Here is a 22,914-nt window from a genome sequence, read left to right as displayed (position 1 = left end):
CCTTACTCTTTTCCTTTCTGAAGGCTAGGAATGGAAAACATGACAAGGAATCCCCACCCATACAAAAATAGGGGTACCATCTTTTTCTCTCCTTTTCCCGGCAGCATACGCCATTCTTCCCACTTTGCTTTTACTGTGTCACACAGCTATATCCGGCCCTCCCAATACACACGGGGCCCCACGGTATAAGCGTGGCACCTCCTCACTGTGTTAAGTGGTCCCCTTCCCATGACTCATCCCTTTCCCCCATCACACAACCATTGGGATATGCCCCACCCCGGTTCTGGAGATCCCATGGGCCACAGGTGGCGCAGGAGCCTTTATCTGAACACGCACACACTTCCTAGGAGGCCAAGAGAGAACAGACCTTGGCAGGAGACAAAAGCAGGTTTATTAGGGCCTTGGGAATGTCTAAAGTCTGAGTTAAAGCCAGGCAGAAAGAAGAGGTGACTCAGTGCTGGGGCCAAACCTATTCTCTCTCAGAATCCCTGGCCAGAGACTTCAGGAGTCAGTTCTGGAGGAGGCCTAGGGGTGCAGAAGAGTCTCCCCTGACGCTTGGGGTCTTTGATCTTTTGCCAGGATTGAAGAAATGGTCTGAGGAGCAAGGAGCCTTGAGTTCACACCTTTCATTTCAATAACGACCATTTAATTTGTTCCTTAGCAGACTGAAGAACCTGGGGTGAGGTGGGAGAGGTTGAGAGAAAGAATTGAGGGGAATGTCAGATGCCTTACCACCAAATCATGCAGAGGTCTACAGCCCACCTTCCTCAAGCACCCCTGCAATCCCCAGTCACTAGGTGGCAGCAGTTTGTCTTTGCCTGGTTTAAATGGGCAGTGGCCAAACTGGCTGCAGCCAGCTCACACCTCAAGCCAGGGCCTGCCCAACCTCTGGTTCCTGCTTCTGCAGCTGTGGCATGGCCCGAGTCTCTCCAACACCATGCAAGTTCCCACCTACAGTGCCACGTTCAGGCAGAGGCTGGGCTCAGACCTGACACTTATGCTCAGACACTATAACAAAGCCCTAGCTCTGGCCTGGGCAGGCTGTGTCCTCAACACCACATCCCAACCCAGTGCTGATGTGGCAGAGCTGGCAAAGGTGGCCAGCCAGGCCCTGCCATGGGATACCTGCTCTTAGATGTGTGCACTCCCATATTATGCCGAGGAAACATTCTCAGGCCAAGGTTCACACACATCTGTACAAGTTTTCACACACATCTACACGACTACACACACAATCCTTCAGCCTGACCCTCCAGGCAGTGAACCTCATTCCCTTTCAAAGGTCCACCCCACAGTGTGTATGTCCCTTCCTCCTCCCTTAGAAACAGCTTGACCTGGGGTTCCCTCGATTTTCCCAGCTGAAATCTTTCTCTGCCTTTTATCTCCATTGGCTGCCAGCAGCTTCCCTAGTTTTTACTCAGTAATTCTATCAAAAATGCTACGTTTTCATTTTTTCCCCCTTGGGAAAAATGGTAATGGCCATTTACTGAGCATGTATGACTTGCTAGGAGCTATCCTAAGAGCTTGCCACGCATTAGCTCATCCAATTTTCATAATAACTCTCTGAGGAGGGTTTTGTTGTTATGGGAGGCCCAGAGAGGTTGAGTAACTTGCCCCAGGTCACCCAGCTTTAGGTGGTGAGGTGGAATGTATACTCTGGGATGACTCACATGAGCACCTGTGCTCTTATCTGAGCTGCTCATTGTTCCCTAACCTCTTTCTGCCCTGAAAACTGCTGTGTAGCTGCAGTCATTCCAGCAGGGGAGTCACAGAATTAGGCGGGGTGAGCACCAAGGGCAGTGTAGGAAAGTAGGCACCACCCCTGGGATGGCACAGGCCCATCTTGGCAGGGCCACCACGGCAGGAGGGAGTTAGTGCCAGGGCAGGAAGTTCCATGCAAGGATTAGTCTGAGCAGAGAGACCTGTGGGCAGACAGAACAGAGGTCAAGACAGAATGCCTGACCAGCAGGAAGTCTGTGCAGCTGGGAACCGATCAGGCCTCAGATCCAGGTACCTCCCGGCCCCTGGCTCCACAGGCATGCCCAGATAGGACCATACTGGGGTATGGCAAGGGTGGGCCTTTCCACAGCAGGGCCACTCAGGGGCAAGGTGGCAAATGATATGTGGGACAAGTCAGACCCTGGGGTGGGTTTGAGAGTCCCTTAACAATCCCAGTGTAGACCATAAGTGGTGAGGATAGGGTTTGGAGGTAACCTTCTATTGGGTACTCTTTCCAGGTTTGGGGGTCGTCAGATTTTTGGTGGGGGGAAGTGACCCACTTATTCCAGGGTGGGCAGCTCATCCTGGGTTGGGCTGATGGTAATGTGCCCATCCATCATTTAGTTCCAGCTTCCCCCACCTGGGAGAGCAGACATCTCCAGTGAATCTCTCCAAGAGACAGCCTGTAACCATTTTATTCCTTCCTTCTAGCACCCTCATCTTCATCTCTTGTCTCTGATAGCCTCCCTGGGTCCCCAGAATTTTCTGTTCTCCTTATCTCTCTAACCCATTTCTGGCCAAGGGAGGTGCAGGGTTCCTACCTGGGCCACACTCTGTTCAGTCAAGCCACCATCATCTGCCTGTAAGGAAGCAAATTTGGGGGAGGGAGGGTCAGGCAAGGGTGAAGGTTCTAGGTCAGGGAAGTGAAGGAAAGAGGCTTGGGGGTGAGGTGGACCAGAGGTTAGGGTGATCCAGAACTGCAGTTGTATCATTAATTAGAAGACGTCCTGCAGTCTGTTATTTGGAAGCTAGGGTCCCTGAGATCTAGGTATGGCACATAAAGATGGAAAGAAAGGTTTCCTCCAGACACAAGAAAGCCAAACCAGGCAAATTCTCTCTGTAATCCCCTCCCCACCAACCTCAAGGGCAAGGCAGCCACCTGATGCCTCTCTGAGGATTTATTTCCCCAGTCTATACTTCCTACCAGGGGTAAATGGTGAGGTACATGTGTCCTCCAGGGAGAGAGGATGGGAAGATCTTTTATTAACTGACATTCTACCCCCAAACTGCTGCCCACCCACCCCAGCCCTAACAGGTGCATTGACTCACTGGCTGGCTTCTGCCGTAAGAGCTTGGGCTTCCATGGAACATTTCCTGTCCAGGGAGGACAGGAAGGCCAGCACGGAGGAGAAGGGAGGGAGGGGAGCATGCAGAAAAACCCTTACCCTAAAATTCACTTTCTGGATCACTTGCTGGGGGTCACTCTCCAGAATTACACTATAAAATGAAAGAAAAACCAGGAGGAAAATCAGCGACATGATTCTCCCCTCCACCTCCTCTCCCTGCCAAGCCTCTTCCCTCTCTTCATTGCATCCTGCAACATCTCCCCTTTTAGGGGTCCTTCCCACCCACAGTCCTCAAGTCAGAACTCTCCCTCACCATGAAGGGCTCTCAGCTCTGATTCTTCAATATTTTAACCCAATGATCCACATACTTGATTATCCCTGGGCAAAAATTTTGAGATTGGATAAGAGCAGTCCCATCTAGAATGATCAGGTTATCAAAAGCAGAGACTTACAAAACTCAGAGCTCTTCAAAGCTCACATCACCTCTGGTCTAGGGGTGGGTTCCTGTGAAAAGACTCAGATGTGGGGCGGCACCTATGGCTCAGTGAGTAGGGCACCGGCCCCAGATACCGAGGGTGGTGGGTTCAAACCCAGCCCCGGCCAAACTGCAACCAAAAAGAAAATAGCCGGGCATTGTGGCGGGCACCTGTAGTCCCAGCTACTCAGGAGGCTGAGACAAGAGAATCACCTAAGCCCAAGAGCTGGAGGTTGCTGTGAGTTGTATGACACCACGGCACTCTACCAAGGGCAATAAAGCAAGACTCTCTACAAAAAAAAAAAAGACTCAGATGTGTGAAGGAGGGGAGGTCTCAAGAGTTCTTATCTTACTTCACTAGTATTTTGTGCCATAGGGGTCAGGGAATACATGAAAGAAATGGAACTCCAAAAGTCAGAATCTATCTTCCTTTTTTTTATTTTATAATTTTTATTTTTTTTTTATTTTTTTTTATTTTTTTGTAGAGACAGAGTCTCACTTTATGGCCCTCGGTAGAGTGCCATGGCCTCACACAGCTCACTCTATCTTCCTTTTTTAAAAAAATTTTTCTTTAGTTTTTTTTTTTTTTTAATCTTCCCTTTTGATAGACCCAAATATAGAGGCTTTTTCTCAGCTAGTAGGCAGTCTTTCATGGGCACCTTTCATGTGGCACTAGGGAGTGTACAGGGTGGGGAGTGCCAGCATGGGCAGGACAGAAATGACTTGAGTGCCCCTCCTTACCCAGCTAGGCTCCTCCAAGTCAGAAGCTTAGTTTCTTCTTTTTTACCAAAATACTGGTAAATGACAAACACTTCTTGGAAGCCTCTTTTGGGCACATTTCCTGGGCTAAATGTACCAGTCCCAGGCTTCCTAGACAGAGATTCCACAATCTATAAGGACAGAGCATCCCAGGCCAAGGGACGTTCAGGTGTCACTTCCCTGGTTTTCCAGGGCAGGAAACTATGATCTTCTTAAAGGCAGAGACAGGGAACCTTGTGAAGCTTACATTTCAGCATCCTTTTTTGCACAAGCCTTCTGAAACCCTGCATCTCATTTTGTATTTGTAATTTTCAATGTAGTATGTGTATTCTTTCAAGAGGGTCCGCCAACTTATGTTTCTGGTTCCACAAAAATCTGGTCTTAGCCCACTCACTTTTGGGTCCCAGAAATCTGTTCAAGGCCTAGCAGTAGCAGGCAGGAGGGAGGGATTCTGTAGCCCCCATCTCCCAGAACTCCCTCCCCCCAGGCAGTTTGGTACAGTGCCACCAAAAGAGCACAGTCTCTAGAACCACCCTGTGGTTTTTAAATCTTGGCCTTGTCACTTCCTGGCTATATGTGCTCCTCTACATGGCTGGGAGGAACGGAGTCAACCCTCTCTCTCCAGAGACTGTCCCATTCACCTCGGGCCACTCACTTAAATCCCTGAGGCTCTGTTTACTTAATACTGTATATAAAATGGATATAATGATAAAGGCATGTAGATGTTTTTAAGGTGCTCTAGAAGTTTCTGTTATCCTTTGCCCACCCCAGACCCAGGACTTCTTTTTCTCCTTGAATATTACCCCTGACCTGATGGAAATCCACAAACCAACTTTTCTCGAAAGGGCTCCCAGCATCATAAGAACATACTAGCACAGCAATAGGAGGTGGCATCTATTGAATAAACACCACAAACTTCCCCTACATCAACTCATTTAATCCCGATAATCCTGAGGTAGTTTGCTTAGCATCCTCATTTTAAAGATGGGGAAATTAAGGCTCAAAGAGAAGTAGTGACCGGTCCAAGTCATGCATCAAGCTGGTGTTGGAGTAGAGCTCTAAGAGTAAAATGTGTCTCTGCCTGAAGTCCTTCCAGACTTCCAGAGAAGTTGAGCAGAGAGCCCATTAGTGTGCTGGATGCCATCTGGCGCTGATGACCCTCAAAGTCACCCCTCGCTGTGAGTGTCCATGACCATGACCATCCCCTCTTCTCTCCATCCCATCCTCATCTGCCATCCACAATCTCATCTAGCACCAAGTAGGGCGTCTGTGTTTCTCCTGGGCATAGGAAATCAAACTGGATTTCCCCTAAGCCCTGCCTATTCAACAGTCTCCCATAGTTGGACATCAGATGGCTCTCTTGTTTGGTTTGACTTTGGCTAATATTAAAATCAACCTCCATCCTCATGAGCCAGGTGTGAGTAATGGGATCACTGGGAATATGCTGGGGTGAAGGAGGGAGAAGTTGGGCCGAGAGCCCAGTGGTGTGCTGGGTGCCATCTGGAGCTGATGACCCTCAAAGGCACCCCTAGCTGTGAGTGTCCATGACCATCCCCTCTTCTCTCCAACCCATCCTCACCCGCCATCCACAATCTCGTCCAGCACCAAAAAGGCTCCATCCATGTTCTCCAGCAACCAGCGCTTTTCCACGTTCTTCCTGAAGGTAGAGACAAGCTCCTAAGCCTCCCAGTGGCCAAGAGGAACTGAGTCACTGCCTAGGTGAGGCAGACTGTCTCTCCAGAGACTGCCTCACCACCACCACCCACAGCCCCATATGAGAACTGGGAAAGAGAATGTGAAGGGCAGCAACCACGGTGCTTCCTGAGTACAGGTCAGGTCTGCTGTGAGCTGCACTTTGCCCAACCACCCACACGTTAGGCATTGACACCACCAGGCCCACATCGGGGCCTCTAATGCATTTCATAGGTAGCTTAGATGCTGTACCCCTACTATGGTCAATTGTGTTGACTGTGAACGTTCATTCACACTGGACTATCTTAGTGGAGGCTTCAGGAGAAAAGCAGGAGGAAGGGGCCTTACCTCTGAGACATATCAAAGCCTGGGGGTAGGGCCTGGGAGGGTGGAGAAGATCACTCACCTTAACATGTGGTTCAGAGACTCAAACAGGCAGGTGAGAACAGACATGAGCATCAGCTGAGATGGGCAATAAGGGAGGAGGAGAAGGAGAGAGCTTGAAGTTGAGGCCATACAAAGCCCTCAGAGCACCCGTGTGGCTAGTGGAGGGCAGTTTTTTCCCCTTTTCAGAGGCCTGGGCTAGAGACTAAGTGGAGTTTGACCTTGGCAGGAAATTCTCTGTGTCTGAGCTGGGAAACACTGCAGTGCTCCACTGGGAGACAGTGAGTATATCCTCTAGTTATGTTCAAGAAGGAAACAAAGCCTCCCTGTGGAGTAGGTCATGACCTCCTTTATGGTTCCCAAGGAACCTAAGGGGCAACAGGAATATGTGTTGTCCCAGAAAGAACCATTTTGACTCCCCCCCCTACTCCTTGGAGACTAGTAGGAGGAGTACTAATGATGAGCCTCCAGATCTCAGTCTCCACCCCAGATTCCAAGCCATTCCCCCATGAACAGACCCTCCTTGTCACCCCAACCTCCTGAATTCACCTCATTCTCATGGGATGAGCCCACCACATACAGGAAGAGGTCAATGTTGTTCTTGTAGATGATGGTCATGCCCCCGATAAATGCAATCTCACCTAGAAGTGGAGAAGTCTTTAAGTTCTGACCACTCTGGCAGGTCCCAGCCGGCCCCTCCTCCCTGTCTCCTGTTCTACACCTTTCCTTCTATTTCCTTCTTTCCTTTCAAAGGATCCCTTGGACAAACCAGCATGAGAGACACTATCATTAGGCTTCTCTGTGTCTTTCTCCCCATCTGCCGCTCTATTTCTAGGGACTGCTGCATTCTGAGGAATCCACAAACCCAGGTGTTAAGTAGTCAACCTCCCACCCGCCATCCCACCATGTGCAACACATTGGAACAAAATCCAGGTTGGTAAGGGAACCAAAGCACAGTTGGCCTCCCCAGCTGGGAGAAAGGTCTGGGTGACCTGATAAGCAGGAGTTGAGAGTAATGGGGAGTAGAGGTTTCCTGGAGGAAGAGGGTGGAGAACAGCTGGGATGGAGAAGAAGAGCCTTTGAAAAAGGGGGAGTGGCCTGCCCTGTGGGTGTGTGAGACCAACAGACACAGATGTGTCCAGATGGAGAAGAGGACCATGTGTGTTCTGGAATTGTGGTAAAGGAAGAGGTGGACACTTACCGTCAGTCCGGTTGGTCTTGTTGAAGACATTTTTCTCAAAGAGCATCTGCTCCTTGGTGGAGGGGAATGTGTCATCATAATACTAGAGAAAGAGAAAAAGAAGGGGCTATGGCCATTCACAGGGCCTGGTTCCTCCCTGGATGGGTGTGCAGGGAACAGGGGTGCTGGCCAAGCCGAACCCTGGTGCTATGCTCATCTCCCCAGTACTGCTCTCTAGGCCTGTCTTCTCACTATTTCCCCATAAACACATTCTAAACAAAGCAAGTCCCAAAATATAGAGGAATACTGATGCCAGCTTTTGAATCTCATCTTGGTTTCTTTTCTTTCTCTTTTTTTTAGACAGAGTCTCACTCTGTCACCCTGAGTAGAGTGCCTTGGTGTCATCCTAGCTCACAGCAACCACAAACTCTTGGGCTTAAGTGATCCTCTTGCCTCAGCCTCCCAAGTAGCTGGGACTATAGGTGACCACCACAACGCTCAGCTAGTTTTTATTTATTTATTTTTTTGTTTGTTTGTTCGTTTTTGGCCAGGGCTGGGTTTGAACCCGCCACCTCTGGCATACGGGACCGGCGCCCTACTCCTTGAGCCACAGGCGCCCAGCTCAGCTAGTTTTTAGAGAGAGGGTCTCACTCTTGCTCAGGCTGGTCTCGAACATTTGAGCTCAGGCAATCCACCTGCTGCAGCCTCCCAAAGTGCTGGGATTATAGGTGTGAGCCACCCCAACCCGCCCTCTCTTGGTTTCTTAGAGGCTCTTGTATATGCAATAGATATTCCAGGTGCTAATGAGTGGGGTGGTCACTAAGTCACACTGTTTCTACATTGACCTGAGTCTACAGGGAAGACGGCAATGCCAGGGGTCTTTCCTAAACAACACTAACAACCATAACAACAGCTACTTATTATCTTTCTTATATAGATGAGGAAACTGGGGCATGCGGAAGTGCCCAGCATCTCACAGTTGGGGAGTTAAAGCCAGGATTCAACACCAAGGAGTCTGACTTCAGACAATATGGTGAAGACTGAATTTCTAAAGAAAATTTCCTGGCATATATTCCATAACAAAATCCATTTTTGGGGGCGGCGCCTGTGGCTCAGTGAGTAGGGTGCCGGCCCCATATGCCGAGGGTGGCGGGTTCAAACCCAGCCCCAGCCAAACTGCAACAAAAAAATAGCCAGGCATTGTGGCGGGCGCCTGTAGTCCCAGCTGCTCGGGAGGCTGAGGCAAGAGAATCGCTGAAGCCCAAGAGCTAGAGGTTGCTGTGAGCCGTGTGACGCCACGGCACTCTACCCAAGGGCAGTACAGTGAGACTCTGTCTCTACAAAAAAAAAAAAAAAAAAAAAATCCATTTTTTTTTTTTTTGGTTTTGGTTTGGTGGGCCTCTCTTGGACTCAGTTTCTTTTCTTTCTTTCTTTCTTTTTTTTTTTTTTTGAGACAGCCTTAAGCTGTCGCCCTGGGTAGAGTGCTGTGGCATCACAGTTCACTGCAACCTCCAACTCCTGGGCTCAAGCGATTCTCCTGCCTCCGCCTCCCAAGTAGCTGGGATTACAGGTGCCCACCACAATGCCTGGCTATTTTTTTGGTTGCAGCCATCATTGTTTTTTGGTGGGCTGGGGCTGGATTCAAACCTGCCAGCTCAGGTGTATGTGGCTGGAGCTTTAGCCACTTGAGCCACAGGCACTGAGCCCGGACTCAGTTTCTTAATCTATAATTTGAATAGGTGCTACTGGGAGGTGGCCTTGGGGACTTTGGCACTGCTGATCCATGTCTGACCATCTGCAGGGGTGAGGGGTGGTTGGCTCAGCCTTCAATTTTCTGGATGTGGATTTTGCCACTTAGTACTCCATCTGCAGGCAAATTAGCAGTCTCCCGTGCTGGCCACTGCTGTGCTGAACAAGCTCATTTGAATGTCATGGAGACAAAAAAGGTTCATCTCCAAACAAACAAACAGAAAATCTGTAATGCATTTCATAGATAAACTGAGTTGCTCTGTAGTTAAATGTGGTTCCCATGTCCGCCAGAGGAAGGGTGATGAGGAGATATTTTGGAGAACACAAGCAGAAAGAGAGGAGCTTCCCCCCTCTCATGGGCTAGCAGCTTGACAAGCAGAAAGATGGACAGAATGAGCTCTGGAGGGGCCTAAGTTGAATTGCTGTGAGTCACAGAGATTACAGTGGAGTCTCCGGGGATGGGAGTGTCACCGGGGTGGACTTCTGTTCTTGGGGCTGAAACTCTATTTCTTCAGGGCCTCACAGGATAGGTGGGGGGTTACCTTGGCCAGCAGCCGGTGCCCATCATTATCTAGGATGAAAACAGCCTTGATGGTGTAGAGGGAAGGTTCCTGCAACTGACATCAGGAAGGAGTTCTGTTTGCCTCCTGTCTCCTGGGATCTGCTGGCCCCAGGAATACATCCTCAAGCTCCAGCAACCCCAGTCCCAAAGGTCCACAGCTGACTCCAGCCCAACCCTGTGCCCATTCCATTCTCAGGCAGATGTTCCACTGCAGGCCCGGATGGGTGCAGAAGGTCCTTCCGGGCCCAAGTTCTGTCATGCACTGACTGCTCCAGAGCCCGAGTCGGAGTGTATCACAGAACCTGGGCCGGGGGGACAGCGGGCCGAGCCTCCTCCTTCTGGCTGAGCCCAGGCGGGCCCTGGACCCTGGCCCTGGTGGGCTCTAGAAGCACACCTGTCACCCACTGCCAGTCACCCACCGGCGAAGGAAGTTCGAGTCGGGGCAGACGCGTCACCACTTACCCCTCCCAGCGGAATCTCAGCCCACCTCCCCCCACTGCTCTAAACAGACCCGTAACTCCAGCCCAGCTCCGCCGGACTCAGGACAGGCCTCCTGGCTAACTGGCGCTGGGACGAACTTTTTCTCTTCTGTCCTGGGCCCGGGCCCCCTCCCTGGAGTTGGTTGCGGGTGGCACAAAGTTCCCAGCCGCCCGGAGCGCGAGTTCTGAGTCGGCTGTTCCTCCTCCCGCGCTCCGTCCCCGCCCAGCTGCCGCCGCCCGGGACCCCCGCACCCGCCCGCTCCGTACCCGCAGCCCCGAGGGCTCCCCGGCTCGGGCGGGCAGCGCCGGACCCCTGGCCTGGGCCTTCGCGGCCCCCTCCCCCGGGTGCGGACGTGGCCAGGCCTCTGGCCGCTGCATTCCGCTCGCCGTCTCGCACTGACAGCGCCGCCCCGCTGCCCCGCCTCCACGCCCGCCCGGCCCGCCCTGCCCCCGGGCCGCCTCGCCCGCGCGCGTGGCTTTCCCGTCCCCGCGGCCCCTTCCTCCTGCTCGCTTTCCCCACTCTCCCCTCCCGTCTTCTGCGCCCCGCGCCCACACCCCTACAACCCTTCCCCCATTTCTCATCTTCCTCTCTCCTCCCTAGTCCTTTCCGTCCGGTAAAGCCCCGAACTCCATATCCTCAACTTGCCCCAGGACCTCTTCCTGCTTTCTGACACCTCTCCGACCTGTGACTTTGGTGTGCACCGGTGTCCCCAAGCTACCCTGGGCCTGCAGAAAAACAGGCAAAGCCCACTTTGTCTCTTGCCCTTACTAGGTACCCTCGGGGCACAAATGTCAGGTCACCACCTTTTGGATCTCAGGGACAGGCTCTAGCAGGGAGAGCAGTTTGAGGACAGTTCAGAGGACGCGCCTTGAGAGAAGAGGGTCTCCCATTTCTCTCTAGCTACTTGGGAAGCTAGCCATGGTCCTGGAGACGTCCCCTTCGCATCCTCTATGCCTGTCTCTCCAGATACAGATACAGCGCAGTCTGAAGCAAGACAGATGCCTGGCAGCACAAATGCTCCGCCAATGGCAGTAGACTTTGCAATGTGTTTTGGTTTCCTTTGTCTAAGTATATCAGAGGACAAGCTCTCATTTCAGCATACTCTGGCCAGTGGGAAATTCACACCATGGCGATACAGAGTTAATGGTACTTATGCAGTTACCCATAACTGTGTGCGGCTGGCTGTGAGATCTCACACTTGTAACCTCGGCACTTTGGGAGGCCCAGACAGGAGGATCACTTGAGTATAGGACTTTGAGGCTACAGTGAGTTATGATCTCAACACAGAACTCCAGCCTGGGTGACAGAGGGAGACTCTGTTGCTAAAACAAACAAACAAACAAAGAAAAGTTCTACAGATAAGAACAGTGGTTTCGGGCAGCGCCTGTGGCTCAGTGAGCAGGGCGCCGGCCCCATATACCGAGGGTGGCGGGTTCAAACCCAGCCCTGGCCAAACTGCAACAACAACAAAAAAAAAATAGCCGGGCGTGGTGGCGGGTGCCTGTAGTCCCAGCTACTCAGGAGGCTGAGGCAGGGGAATCGCCTAAGCCCAGGAGTTGGAGGTTGCTGTGAGCTGTATGATGCCACAGCACTCTACCAAGGGCAATAAAGTGAAACTCTGTCTCTACAAAAAAAAAAAAAGAAAAAAAAGAACAGCGGTTTCAAGTTATCCACCAGAAAGTTCCCCAGAGGGTACCTTGTAGTGAGACACCCCGATAAAGCCACTTAGTATCAGGGGTCAGACTCCTGCAATGGCTGCTTCCTTGCCAACCCCATAACAAACTTCCGTTACTCTCCTGGTCCAGAGAAGCAGTTAACTTGATCTGAAAAACACCAGCAGAATCCATCCTGGCCACTCAGATGTGCTCCCCATCTCTCTTTAAGCGAAGGGATTCTGTACCTACTCAGAGCAAAAATTAAAGTGATAAAAACCACAAAAAAAAAAAAAAAAAGGAAACCAGAGGCACAGTGGCTCATGCCTGTAATCCTAGCACTCTGGGAGACCAAGGTGGATGGATTGCCTGAGCTCACAGGTTCCAGACCAACCTGAACCAGAGCAAGACCCCATCTCTAAAAAATAGCCGGGAGTTGTGGCAGGCGCCTATAGTCTCACCTACTCAGGAGGCTGAGGCAAGAGAATCGCTAGAGCCCAAGAGTTTGAGGTTGCTGTGAGCTATGACGCGATGGCACTCTACCAAGGGTAACAAAGTGAGATTCTGTCTCAAAAAAAAAAAAAAATACAGCAAAAGTGGGTGGATCCCTTGAGCCCAGGAGTTTGAGACCAGCCTCAGCAAGAGTAAGACCCTGTCTCTACTAAAAATAGAAAAACTAGCTGGGAGTTGTGGCAGGTGCCTGTAGTCCCCTCTACTTGGGAGGCTAAGGCAAGAGGATCGCTTAAGCCCAAGAATTTGAGGTCGCTATTAGGTGTGACACCATGACACTCTACCCAAAGTGACAAAGTGAGACTCTGTCTCAAAAAAAAAAAGTTATGTTAATAGTCATGTCGTCTGGCTTGTATGTTATCAAAATAAAATAAAACAAAACAAAAACTAGACTGAGTCCGGTGGCTCACACCTGTAATTCTGGCACTTTGGGAGGCCAAGGTAGAAGATCCCTTGTTGCGAGAAGTTTGAGACCAGCTTGGGCAATATAGTGAGATCCTACCTCTACAAAAAGTAAAAAAATTAGCTGGGCATGGTGGTACATGCCTGCAATCCTCAGCTACTCAAGAAGCTGAGGCAGGAGGATCACTTGGGCCCAGGAGTTTGAGGTTACAGTGAGCTATGATCATACCACTGCCCTTTGGTCTGGGTGACAGAGTAAGACCAGGTCTCAAAAGAAAAAAAGAAGGGGCTGGCTTAATAGCTCATGCCTAGCACTCTGGGAGGCCAAGGCAAGTGGATTGCTTGAACACAGGAGTTTGAGACCAGCACGAGCAAGAGTGAAACCCATCTTGGGCGGCGCCTGTGGCTCAGCGGGTAGGGTGCCGGCCCCACATGCTGAGGGTGTTGGGTTCAAACCCGGCCCCGGCCAAACTACAACAAAAAAATAGCCGGGCGTTGTGGCGGGCGCCTGTAATCCCAGCTACTTGGGAGGCTGAGGCAAGAGAATCGCCTAAGCCTAGGAGTTGGAGGTTGCTGTGAGCTGTGTGATGCCACGGCACTCTACCAAGGGCGATAAAGTGAGACTCTGTCTCTACAAAAAAAAAAAAAAAAAAAGAGTGAAACCCATCTCTACTAAAAATAAAAAAATTAGGCCGGGTGCCTGGCTCACGCCTGTAATCCTAGCACTCTGGGAGATCGAGGCAGGTGGATTGCCTGAGCTCACAAATTCAAGACCAGCCTCCTGAGCCAGAGCTAGACCTTGTCTCTAAAAAAAAAAAAGAAAAATAGCCAGGCATTGTGGCAGGCACCTGTAGTCCCAGCTACTTGGGAGGCTGAGGCAAGAGAATCGCTTAAGCCCAAGAGTTGGAGGTTGCTGTGAGCTATGACACTACAGCACTCCACTGAGGGGGAAAAAGCGAGACTGTCTCAAAAAAAAAAAAAAGTTGAAAAACACTGCTCTAGAAGGACAGAGGAGTCTCTCGAAGATAGGGGACTTAGGGAGCTGGCAAATTCCCATGGGAGAGGTGGGAAAGGGGGTAGTTATACAGGGAGGAAACAGAAAGCACCAGAGAGGTGCATAGGAGCTGGAGATAAGAGAGAAAGACCAAGAAAGAAACTTAGGAAACATAAAGTTCTCATAACCCCCACCTCCACCACTATTGTTGCTATTCTTTTTTTTTTTCTTTTTTGGCCGGGGCTGGGCTTGAACCCGCCACCTCCGGCATATGGGACCGGTGCCCTACCCGTTGAGCCACAGGCACCGCCCTATTGTTTCTATTCTTAAAATCACCAAGATCTCTTTGCATCGTAAGTGCAGTGGTGAATAAGCAAATTCAGAGTCCTCAGGTTCAACTTCTCAAGGAAGAGATTCTGTCCAATGATAGCCTTCCCCCAAATTCCCTTAACAGAGATCCTAGGACTCCTTTCTCTCCCCGACCTGCCAACCCCTGCCCCCAGCCTGAGGTGCACCTTTAACGGAGTTCTAGGTTAAAATGCAAGCTAAACGTGCCCAGTGTTGGGACAGAGTCGTCCATAGAGCATGGCCCTCAAGAATATTTTGTATGTACCAGGTACAGTGGCTCATGCCTATAATCCCAGCACTTTGGGAGGCTGAGGTGGGTGGACTGCCTGAGCTCAGGAATTTGAGACCAACCTGAGCAAAAGTGAGACCCCATCTCTAAAAAATAATCGGGAGTTGTGGCAGGGGCCTATAGTCCCTGCTACTTGGGAGGCTGATGCAGTAGGATCACTTGAGCCTACAAATTTGAGGTTACTCCTAGTATGTCACAGCACTCTTACCAAGGGTGACAAAGTGAGACTTTGTCTCAAAAAAAAAAAACAAAAAACCACTTTGCACTTTAAGGCTGGCAGCACTTGAGAAGCATGGGCATGCATCAGAGGAGACTGTGCCAGAGAGTCCCCCCAGAATAAAGAAGCCAAAGCTGGGTCCCCCAAAATGCACCTTTCATATTTCTGTGCACTCTGCTCCTTTCAGGGTGGGTGAGGTGGGGGGACTGTGCACACCTCTAACTGGCTGGAATCTGTGGAGTGGCTAGATCAGAAATTGGTCCCTGCCTTTTGGAGTTCCAGGAAGCAGGTGATTCAACCTGGATTTTCCTCTGGGCCTTGGTATATCTTGGAGGGGAGATCATTCTGTTTCCTCTGACTCACCCTCCTGCTGCCACATTTCTGTGCTGTCTGTCCTAGGATTTCAGCATCTGTTCTAGTGTGACAAGAAGAAACAGCTCCCTTGGGTACCAACCTCTCTCCTTCCTGCTATAATGTCAAGAGGGGGAGGTGTGTGTGTGGATTATGAGGCATGGATGTGTGTGTTGGTGCCATCCTCTAGAGAGAAAACTAAAGCTTCCGGGCTCTGCCTGCAGGATGGGTTTCCAGTAAACCATTCTAAGGACAGCTTTAATTTCTTCAATGCCTTTGGCTTTCTCTGTGGTAAAGTTGTAGCATGGGAGGAGAGAGGGTTGGCCAAGAGAGGGCCCCACACTCAGCTCTGTCCCCAGGCACACGTGGTTTTATATACATGATCTGGTTTTTAAGATTTGTGACTATGTATATATTGTTATCTCCATTTAGTTCAGGATAGCCCAACTAGTAAGTGACAGAGTGGGGATTTTGAATCAGCTGTGAGTCCAAAGCATCCATTCTTTCCACCTCACAAGGGCACCTCCCTAATTCTGACATGTCACACCGATAGCTATACCAAGAAAATTACCCAGGCCAGTTCATGCCTATAATCCCAGCACTCTGGAAGGCTTCGGTGGGTAGAGTTTGAGCTCAGGAGTTCAAGACCAGCCTGAGCAAGACAGAGACCCCATCTCTACTAAAAATAACAAAACTAGCCATGGAGCGGTGCCTGTGGCTCAAAGGGGTAGGGCGCCAGTCCCATATGCCGGAGGTGGTGGGTTCAAACCCAGCCCAGGCCAGAAACTGCAAAAAAAAAAAAAAGGAACTGACAAAAAACTAGCCATGGCTCGGTGCCTGTAGCTCAGTGGCTAGGGTGCCAACCACGTACGCCAGAACTGGCGGATTCAAACCCAGCCCAGGCCTGCCAAACAACAATGACAACTGCAACCAAAAAATAGCTGGGTATTGTGGCCGGTGCCTATAGTACCAGCTACTTGGGAGGCTGGGGCAAGAGAATTGCTTAAGTCGGGCGGTGCCTGTGGCTCAGTCCGTAAGGCGCTGACCCCATATACCGAGGGTGGCGGGTTCAAACCCGGCCCCGGCTGAACTGCAACCAAAAAATAGCTGGGCGTTGTGGCGGGCGCCTGTGGTCCCAGCTACTCGGGAGGCTGAGGCAAGAGAATCGCTTAAGCCCAGGAGTTGGAGGTTGCTGTGAGCTGTGTGATGCCATGGCACTCTACCGAGGGCCATAAAGTGAGACTCTGTCTCTACAAAAAAAAAAAAAAGAGAGAGAGAGAATTGCTTAAGTCCAAGAGTTTGAGGTTGTTGTGAGCTGTGACACCACAGCACTCTACTGGGCAACATAGTGAAACTCTGTCTCAAAAAAAACTAGCTGGGGCGGTGCCTGTGGCTCAGTCGGTAGGGTGCCGGCCCCATATACCGAGGGTGGAGGGTTCAAACCCGGCCCCGGCCAAACTGCGACCAAAAAATAGCCAGGCGTTGTGGCGGGCACCCGTAGTCCCAGCTACTTGGGAGTCTGAGGCAAGAGAATCGCTTAAGCCCAGGAGTTGGAGGTTGCTGTGAGCTGTGTGATGCCACGGCACTCTACCGAGGGCCATAAAGTGAGACTCTGTCTCTACAAAAAAAAAAAAAAAAAGAAAGGTGAGGCAAGAGGATCACCTGAGCCCAAGATTTTGAGGTTGCTGTGAGCTATGATGACACCATGGCACTCTACCCAGGGTGGCAGAGTGAGACTCTGCCTCAAAAAAAAAAAAAAGAAAAAGAAAATTGCCCAATGTCAGGGACATGGCAAAACACAGAGGACAGTTGAACTCAGCTTCATGAACAATGAACAATGAGACATTTTCGTTGTATAGGTCAAGAAAGAGGGCATTTCAGCTAGAGAAAGTACACATCCTAAAATCAAGCGATGATTCTAGTCTGCTCTCCTGCATTACCATTTTTGCTCCAAGCTAGTGAATCACTACTGGTTGCACATAACATAAGAATCACCCGAGGAGGCTCCGTGTCCATAACACAGTGGTTACGGTGCCAGTCACATACACCAAGGGTGCCAAGTTCACACCCAGCCCAGGCCTGCTAAACGACGACAGCTCCAACAAAAATTAGCTGGGCGTTGTGGCCGGCGCCTGTAGTTCCAGCTACTTGGGAGGCTGAGGCAAGAGAATCGCTTGAGCCCAAGAGTTTGAGGTTGCTATGAGCTGTGATGCCACTGCACTCTACCAAGGGTGACAAAGTAAGACTCTGTCTCAAAAAATAAAATAAAAAAAGAATCAGCTAAGGAGCTTTTACACAATACTGATGTTGATGCCCAAATCTTCTGTAGGCAACTTTGATTTAATTGGTCTGGGGGTGGGATCTGGCATTGGTATTTATTTTTTTTTTTTATTGAGACAGAGTTTCACTACCTTGCCCTGGGTAGAGTGCAATGGCATCACAGCTCACAGCAACCTCAAACTCTTGGGCTTAAATGATTCTCTTGCCTCAGCCTCCCAAGTAGCTGGGACTACAGGTGCCTGCCACAATGCCCAGCTATTTTTTGGTTGCAGTTGTCCGTTGGTTAGCAGGCCTGGGCTGGGCTCGAACCTGCCAGCCCCGGTGCATGTGGCTGGCGCTATAACCATTGTGCTACGTGTGCCGAGCCTATTTCTTTCTTTCTTTCTTTTTTTTGCATTTTTTTTTGCCTGGGACCGGGTTTGAACCCTCCACTGCTGGTATATGGGGCTGGCACCCTACTCCTTTGAGCCACAGGCACTGCCTTTTTTTTTTTTTTATAAGCTCCCAAGGTGATTTTAATGTGCAGCCAGGGCTGAGAAGCCATCTTCTTCTTCTTCTTTTTTTTTTTTTGGACAGAGTCTCACTTTGTCACCCTCAGTAGAATGCCCTCAGTAGTGTGGAAGAGAATGCTGTGGCGTCATAGCTCATAGCTCACAGCAAGAGAAGTCCTCTTCTAAGACAGCCTGGTTGTGGGGCACAGGGAAGAAGCTGGCTTGCCTAAGAGCTTCATCTCTTTTTGATGGTTTAATGGTAACAATCTTGCTAACAATGTTTACTATGTAAGAAAGAGGACCAGGTGTCTGGATTAGCAGGAAAACTAATTGATTTCCTTGCAAGACACGCTAGCATTTAGCATTGACAGGATGTAATCCTAGAATCTCTTAGAAGGACTGTGAGGCTATCTCGGGCGGGCATCTAATCCATTCTTCTGTATTAGATGGAGCTGGAGAGTGAGAAATACATAGATTGGCAACATTTAACTTTTTTTTTTTTTTTTTTTTTAGAGATAAAGTTTCACTTTATTGCCCTCGGTAGAGTGCCGTGGCATCACACAGCTCACAGCAACCTCCAGCTCTTGGGCTTAGGCGATTCTCGTGCCTCAGCCTCCCAAGTAGCTGGGACTACAGGCGCCTGCCACCACGCCCAGCTATTTTTTTGTTGCAGTTTGGCCAGGGCTGGGTTTGAACCCGCCACCCTCGGCATATGGGGCCGGCACCCTGCTCACTGAGCCACAGGCGCCGCCCCATTTAACATTTTTTTCTTTTCTTTTTTTTGTGGTTTTTGGCCAGGGCTGGGTTTGAACCTGGCACCTCTGGCATATGGGATGGGCGCCCTACTCCTTGAGCTACAGGGGCCGCCCCATTTAACATTTTTTTAAAGAAGGAAAAATAACGGGCAACCCAAATGGCAAAAAGACTACTGGATTTTCCCTTAGGAGAAAAAAACAGTTCCCACTATTCCAGTAGAAATCAGAGCATCCACCCTCCCACAGTCCCTTCTCTGAGGGTTCCTGGAAGGTGTCATCCTTCAGGGATGACTGAAGGCTGCACGTGCCTGTTGGTGGCAGCAGCAGCTTTTCCTACAAGGGATGGGTCAGTGAACACTGATGTTCTGGGGACAAGTGGGAATTCCAATGTATATTTTATAGGTAGCTGGTTCTTTTTATGACGTCCAAATCCTGTGCATTAGAACTAACCCTCTTGTTGGCTTGGCTGCCTTCTTGTCTCTTTCACACTGCATGAAGTCACTGGGCCAAGGCCCAGTTTTACTGATAGCGGCCAGCAAGCGCATGCGCTCACTTTTTCCAGTAGTCTCCGTCTGATTTGATGGATATACTGGGACTGATGACACATCAGCATGGGATTCTTTCTTTTGCTTCCTGAGTAATTGTCCTATTAACAGCTGTCCCAGGCAAAGAGGAGGGGGAATGTCTGGGGAAGGAAGAGGGGTGGTTTCCTGGGTGAAGAAAGACACACCCTGGGTTTTACAAGGTTAATCAGCAGGTTCTGGAAAGGTCTGCACCTGTTCAGGCTTGATCTAAAACTCTAGATTGATTGAGTGGAAGACAGTCTGTCTCCGCCCCCTACTATGGGGTATCAAATATCCTGGGCGCCCACACTCTGCCAGGCCTGCTGTTGCAATTGAGATTGTCTTTCTGCTTGTATTCACCTCAGCCTTTGCAACTTTTGCCCTTTTTCTTCCTACCTTTGTAAAATTGCTAAGCAGGAAATTTTTCTAACTACTCTCTAGTCATTCTTTAACACAATAATACACTTCGTGATCCGTGTCTCTCTCTCTCTCATTTTATATTCAAATAATTTTTATGCATATTTATGTATCTTACCTGAAGTTCAGAGGCCAAAGGAAATGGGATAGTGTGAGCAAAAACAAAAGATCACTTCCTTCCTATCCTTTCCCTAACATGTGCCTCTCTTCTCAGTGCCTGCCACTCCCTCCACACCCAGGACCCAGAGAAAGGAGAGGATGGTATGGCAGCTATCCCAAGATACTCAGGAGCCATTAAAAAGTGACCAAATGGGGCCGGGAGAGGTGGCTCACGCCTGTAATCCCAGCACTTGGGAGGCCGAGGTGGGTGTACTGCCTGAGCCCACTGGATAGTGACCAGCCTGAGCAAGAGTGAGACCTCATCTCAGAAAAATAGCCGGGTGTTGTGGTGGGTGCCTGTGGTCCCAGCTACTTGGGAGGCTGAGGAAAGAGAATCACTTAAGCTCAAGAGTTTGAGGTTGCTGTGAGCTGTGATGCCATAGCACTCTACCCAGAGCAACAAAGTGAGATTCTGTCTAAAAAAAAAAAAAGGGCAGCGCCTGCGGCTCAAGGAGTAGGGTGCAGGCCCCATATGCCAGAGATGGCGGTTTCAAACCCAGCCCCGGACAAAAACTGCAGCAACAACAAAAGTGACCAAATGAATTTAACTTTCAAAATGACATGTCAGAATCACACTTCATCTCCCCAGTGTGGTTTCACCACCTGTAGCTGCTACATTTCATTTTAGCGAGTTATCATCTTACTTGATTTTATATTAGCCTTTTATCCACTTTATTATTTTATTTTTATTTTTTTGAGACAGAGTCTCACTTTGTTGCCCCTGGTAGAGTACTATGGCGTCATAGCTCACAGCAACCTCAAACTCTTGAGCTCAAGCGATTCTCTTGCCTCAGCCTCCCAAGTAGCTGGAACTACAGGCACCTGCCACAATGCCCGGCTATTTTTAGAGATGAGGTCTTGCTCTGGCTCAGGCTGGTCTCAAACCTGTGAGCTCAGGCAATCCACCCACCTCGGCCTCCCAGAGTGCTAGGATTACAGGCACAAGCCACTGCACCTGGCCTAGCCACTTTATTTTTTATCCTAGCCACCTGGTTTGCAGCACAAGATACTTGGAAAATACAAATGGACCTTTCTAAAACATTCAGTTTTGTTGGTATTGTTCCTGACTCTCTATAAAGAATTATTCGTATTTTATTTATTTAAAATTATTTTTTGGTCGGGGCTGGGTTTGAACCCGCCACCTCGGGTATATGGGGTCAGTGCCCTACTCCTTTGAGCCACAGGCACTGCCCTAAAATTATTTTTTAAAATTTCAGATTAATATGAGGGTATAAACAATTAGGTTACACTGTTTGCATTCGTTAGGTAAGGTCTCTATTGTAGTTGTGTTCCTCGCCCAGGAGGTATGGCTTATACTCTTTACATTGAGGTTTTGTTTAACCGTGTCAGGACTTAAAATTTTCTATATTTATTGTGTCAAACAAATAACCACTCTTAGTATGCTGTCTCTCCTTCTACCTTCTCAACTAAGCACTGTAACTTTACTTGAGCCTTGATGACTTTTTTTTTTTTTATAGTTTCTGGCCGGGGCTGGGTTTGAACCCACCACCTCCAGCATATGGGGCAGGCACCCTACTCCTTTGAGCCACAGGCACTGCTCAACCCTTGATAACTTTGTTTTATGTTTTTTTTTTTTCTTTTCTTTTTTTTTTTGAGACAGAGTCTCACATGTCACCCTGGGTATAGTGCCGTGGCGTCACAGCTCACAGCAATCTCAAACTCTTGGGCTTATGCGATTCTCTTGCCTCAGCCTCCCAAGTAGCTGGGACTACAGGTGCCCACCACAACGCCCAGCTACAGTTCTATGTTTTTTAAATACTTCCTTCTCAACCCTCTTGATTTATAGTTAATAGTCACACACATATTTCTCCTTCTTTCTTACCCAATAACAGTATTTACCTTCACTCTCTAATTCAGGGGTTGAATGTTTTCTGTTTTCTTGGCATATACTTCAAAACCTCCAAGATGTGATTCATTTCTTCTTTCAACAGGAACTTCTAATCACCAGCCTGCCTCCTTGAGACCCCATTCAATTATTCAGTATTTGAGTGTCTAATAAGTTCTGTGCACTGTTCCAGGTTTTAGTTAATGCACAAAAATGATAGTTCTCATTAAGTTTATATTCTAGTATTCACTGGGACACAGACAGTAAAACAAATAAACAAAACATGTTTTTTAAATCAGTCTTTGAAACAGGTAAAGTAACTCAGAAGTTTTGTAAGAATTCAAAGAGTGGATGCTGGGGTATGTTTACATACTGTGTCAATATTCCTTAGTCTGAACCACACCAGAGTAAGCCTCCTAACTCTGCAAGCACGTGATGGACTTGATTATCTAGTAAGTTATCAGTTGGCCTTGGCCTTAGTTGTACAAGGACCAATGACTTGCCCTATAGGCTCTTCCAGAAGAAAACCTGAGCTGACACCACTTTGTTCCCCAGCAGGGAGCAACACAGTGCAAACTCCAACTCAGTGGTTCCCCTTTGCACCACCTACACTACAATTACCCAAGCAGGTTGGGGTCGCTGGGGTCAGTGGCTATAGCTGTGGTCCTATTATTTTGGCAGTCTCACTTGGGAGGACTGCTTGAGGCCAAGAGTTGAAGACCAGCCTGAGCAACACAGCAAAACCTCCTCTCTACATTAAAAAAAAAAAAAATTAGCAGGGATGGTGGCAGCTACTCCCGAGGCTGAGGCAAGGGGACCGCTTGAACACAGGAGTCTGAGCAGTGAGCTCTGACACCACTTCACGTTAGCCCGGGACCCCGTCTCAAAAAAAAAAAGAAAGAGCGACCCCTTGGTTACTGAGTAAGACTCTTAAGACTCAGTGGGGCCTCAGAATTTGCAAGTTTAACAAACTCCCCAAGTGACGTTGGGGGCTAAGTAATATTTGAGACTCATAAACATATTTCGGAAATACGGCCAGATGGGGTTAGAGAACTCCGGAAACTGAGTAAAGTCTTTTAAAAAGCAAGACTAAACGTTGTGGGGGATTGGCCAAGAAAGGGCTCTTCGGGGTGTCCCTATCATTACAAAAATTGCTATTACGCCATCTCTCTCTCACACCAATGTTCCACCACCATCGTGACAACCCATTCGCAGAGCTGTATCGCGATGGGACTTTTTCTGGGCCCAAAGGGGCAACTGTCCTAGACTATCAGGGTTGCCGCATCAGGCCCGA

The 22,914-nt window shown here is 49.3% G+C and overlaps 1 protein-coding gene across 6 annotated transcripts; it reads right to left on the bottom strand.

Moving 5' to 3' along the window:
• Positions 1–368: 368 nt before the first annotated feature.
• Positions 369–10,786, bottom strand: COPZ2 (COPI coat complex subunit zeta 2). Of its 6 annotated transcripts, none has more exons than XR_008375622.1 (10): positions 10,613–10,771; positions 9,847–9,921; positions 7,577–7,658; positions 6,925–7,016; positions 6,398–6,453; positions 5,879–5,956; positions 3,165–3,216; positions 2,541–2,579; positions 1,671–1,922; positions 544–674 (listed from the first exon to the last, which is right to left on the bottom strand). XR_008375622.1 is itself a non-coding variant. In XM_053570146.1 (9 exons), the coding sequence occupies exons 1-9, from the start codon at positions 10,721–10,723 to the stop codon at positions 627–629; spliced, it is 633 nt and encodes a 210-aa protein (XP_053426121.1). In that variant the 5' UTR covers positions 10,724–10,769; the 3' UTR covers positions 369–626. The 6 variants fall into 6 exon arrangements, 1 of the variants encoding a protein (XP_053426121.1); XR_008375621.1 differs by having other exon boundaries at positions 545–674; positions 1,715–1,922; XR_008375625.1 differs by lacking the exon at positions 1,671–1,922 and adding an exon at positions 3,518–3,569 and having other exon boundaries at positions 641–674; positions 10,613–10,770.
• Positions 10,787–22,914: the final 12,128 nt, after the last annotated feature.

The sequence above is a fragment of the Nycticebus coucang genome, chromosome 18, assembly GCF_027406575.1.
Source record: "Nycticebus coucang isolate mNycCou1 chromosome 18, mNycCou1.pri, whole genome shotgun sequence".
Classification (NCBI taxonomy): domain Eukaryota; kingdom Metazoa; phylum Chordata; class Mammalia; order Primates; family Lorisidae; genus Nycticebus; species Nycticebus coucang.
This window is presented reverse-complemented; position numbering and strand designations above follow the sequence as displayed.

What these genes read in the sequence shown, in the direction of transcription:
- COPZ2 (XM_053570146.1), bottom strand. Translation starts at nt 10,723, where the DNA reads ATGCAGCGGCCAGAGGCCTGGCCACGTCCGCACCCGGGGGAGGGGGCC. An exon ending in GGCACCGGCTGCTGGCCAAG is followed by an intron (nt 7,659 to 9,846) that starts GTAACCCCCCAC and finishes CTCTTTCTCTAG; the next exon opens with TATTATGATGACACATTCCC. An exon ending in TCTCTGAACCACATGTTAAG is followed by an intron (nt 5,957 to 6,397) that starts GTGAGTGATCTT and finishes CTCTACCTTCAG; the next exon opens with GAAGAACGTGGAAAAGCGCT.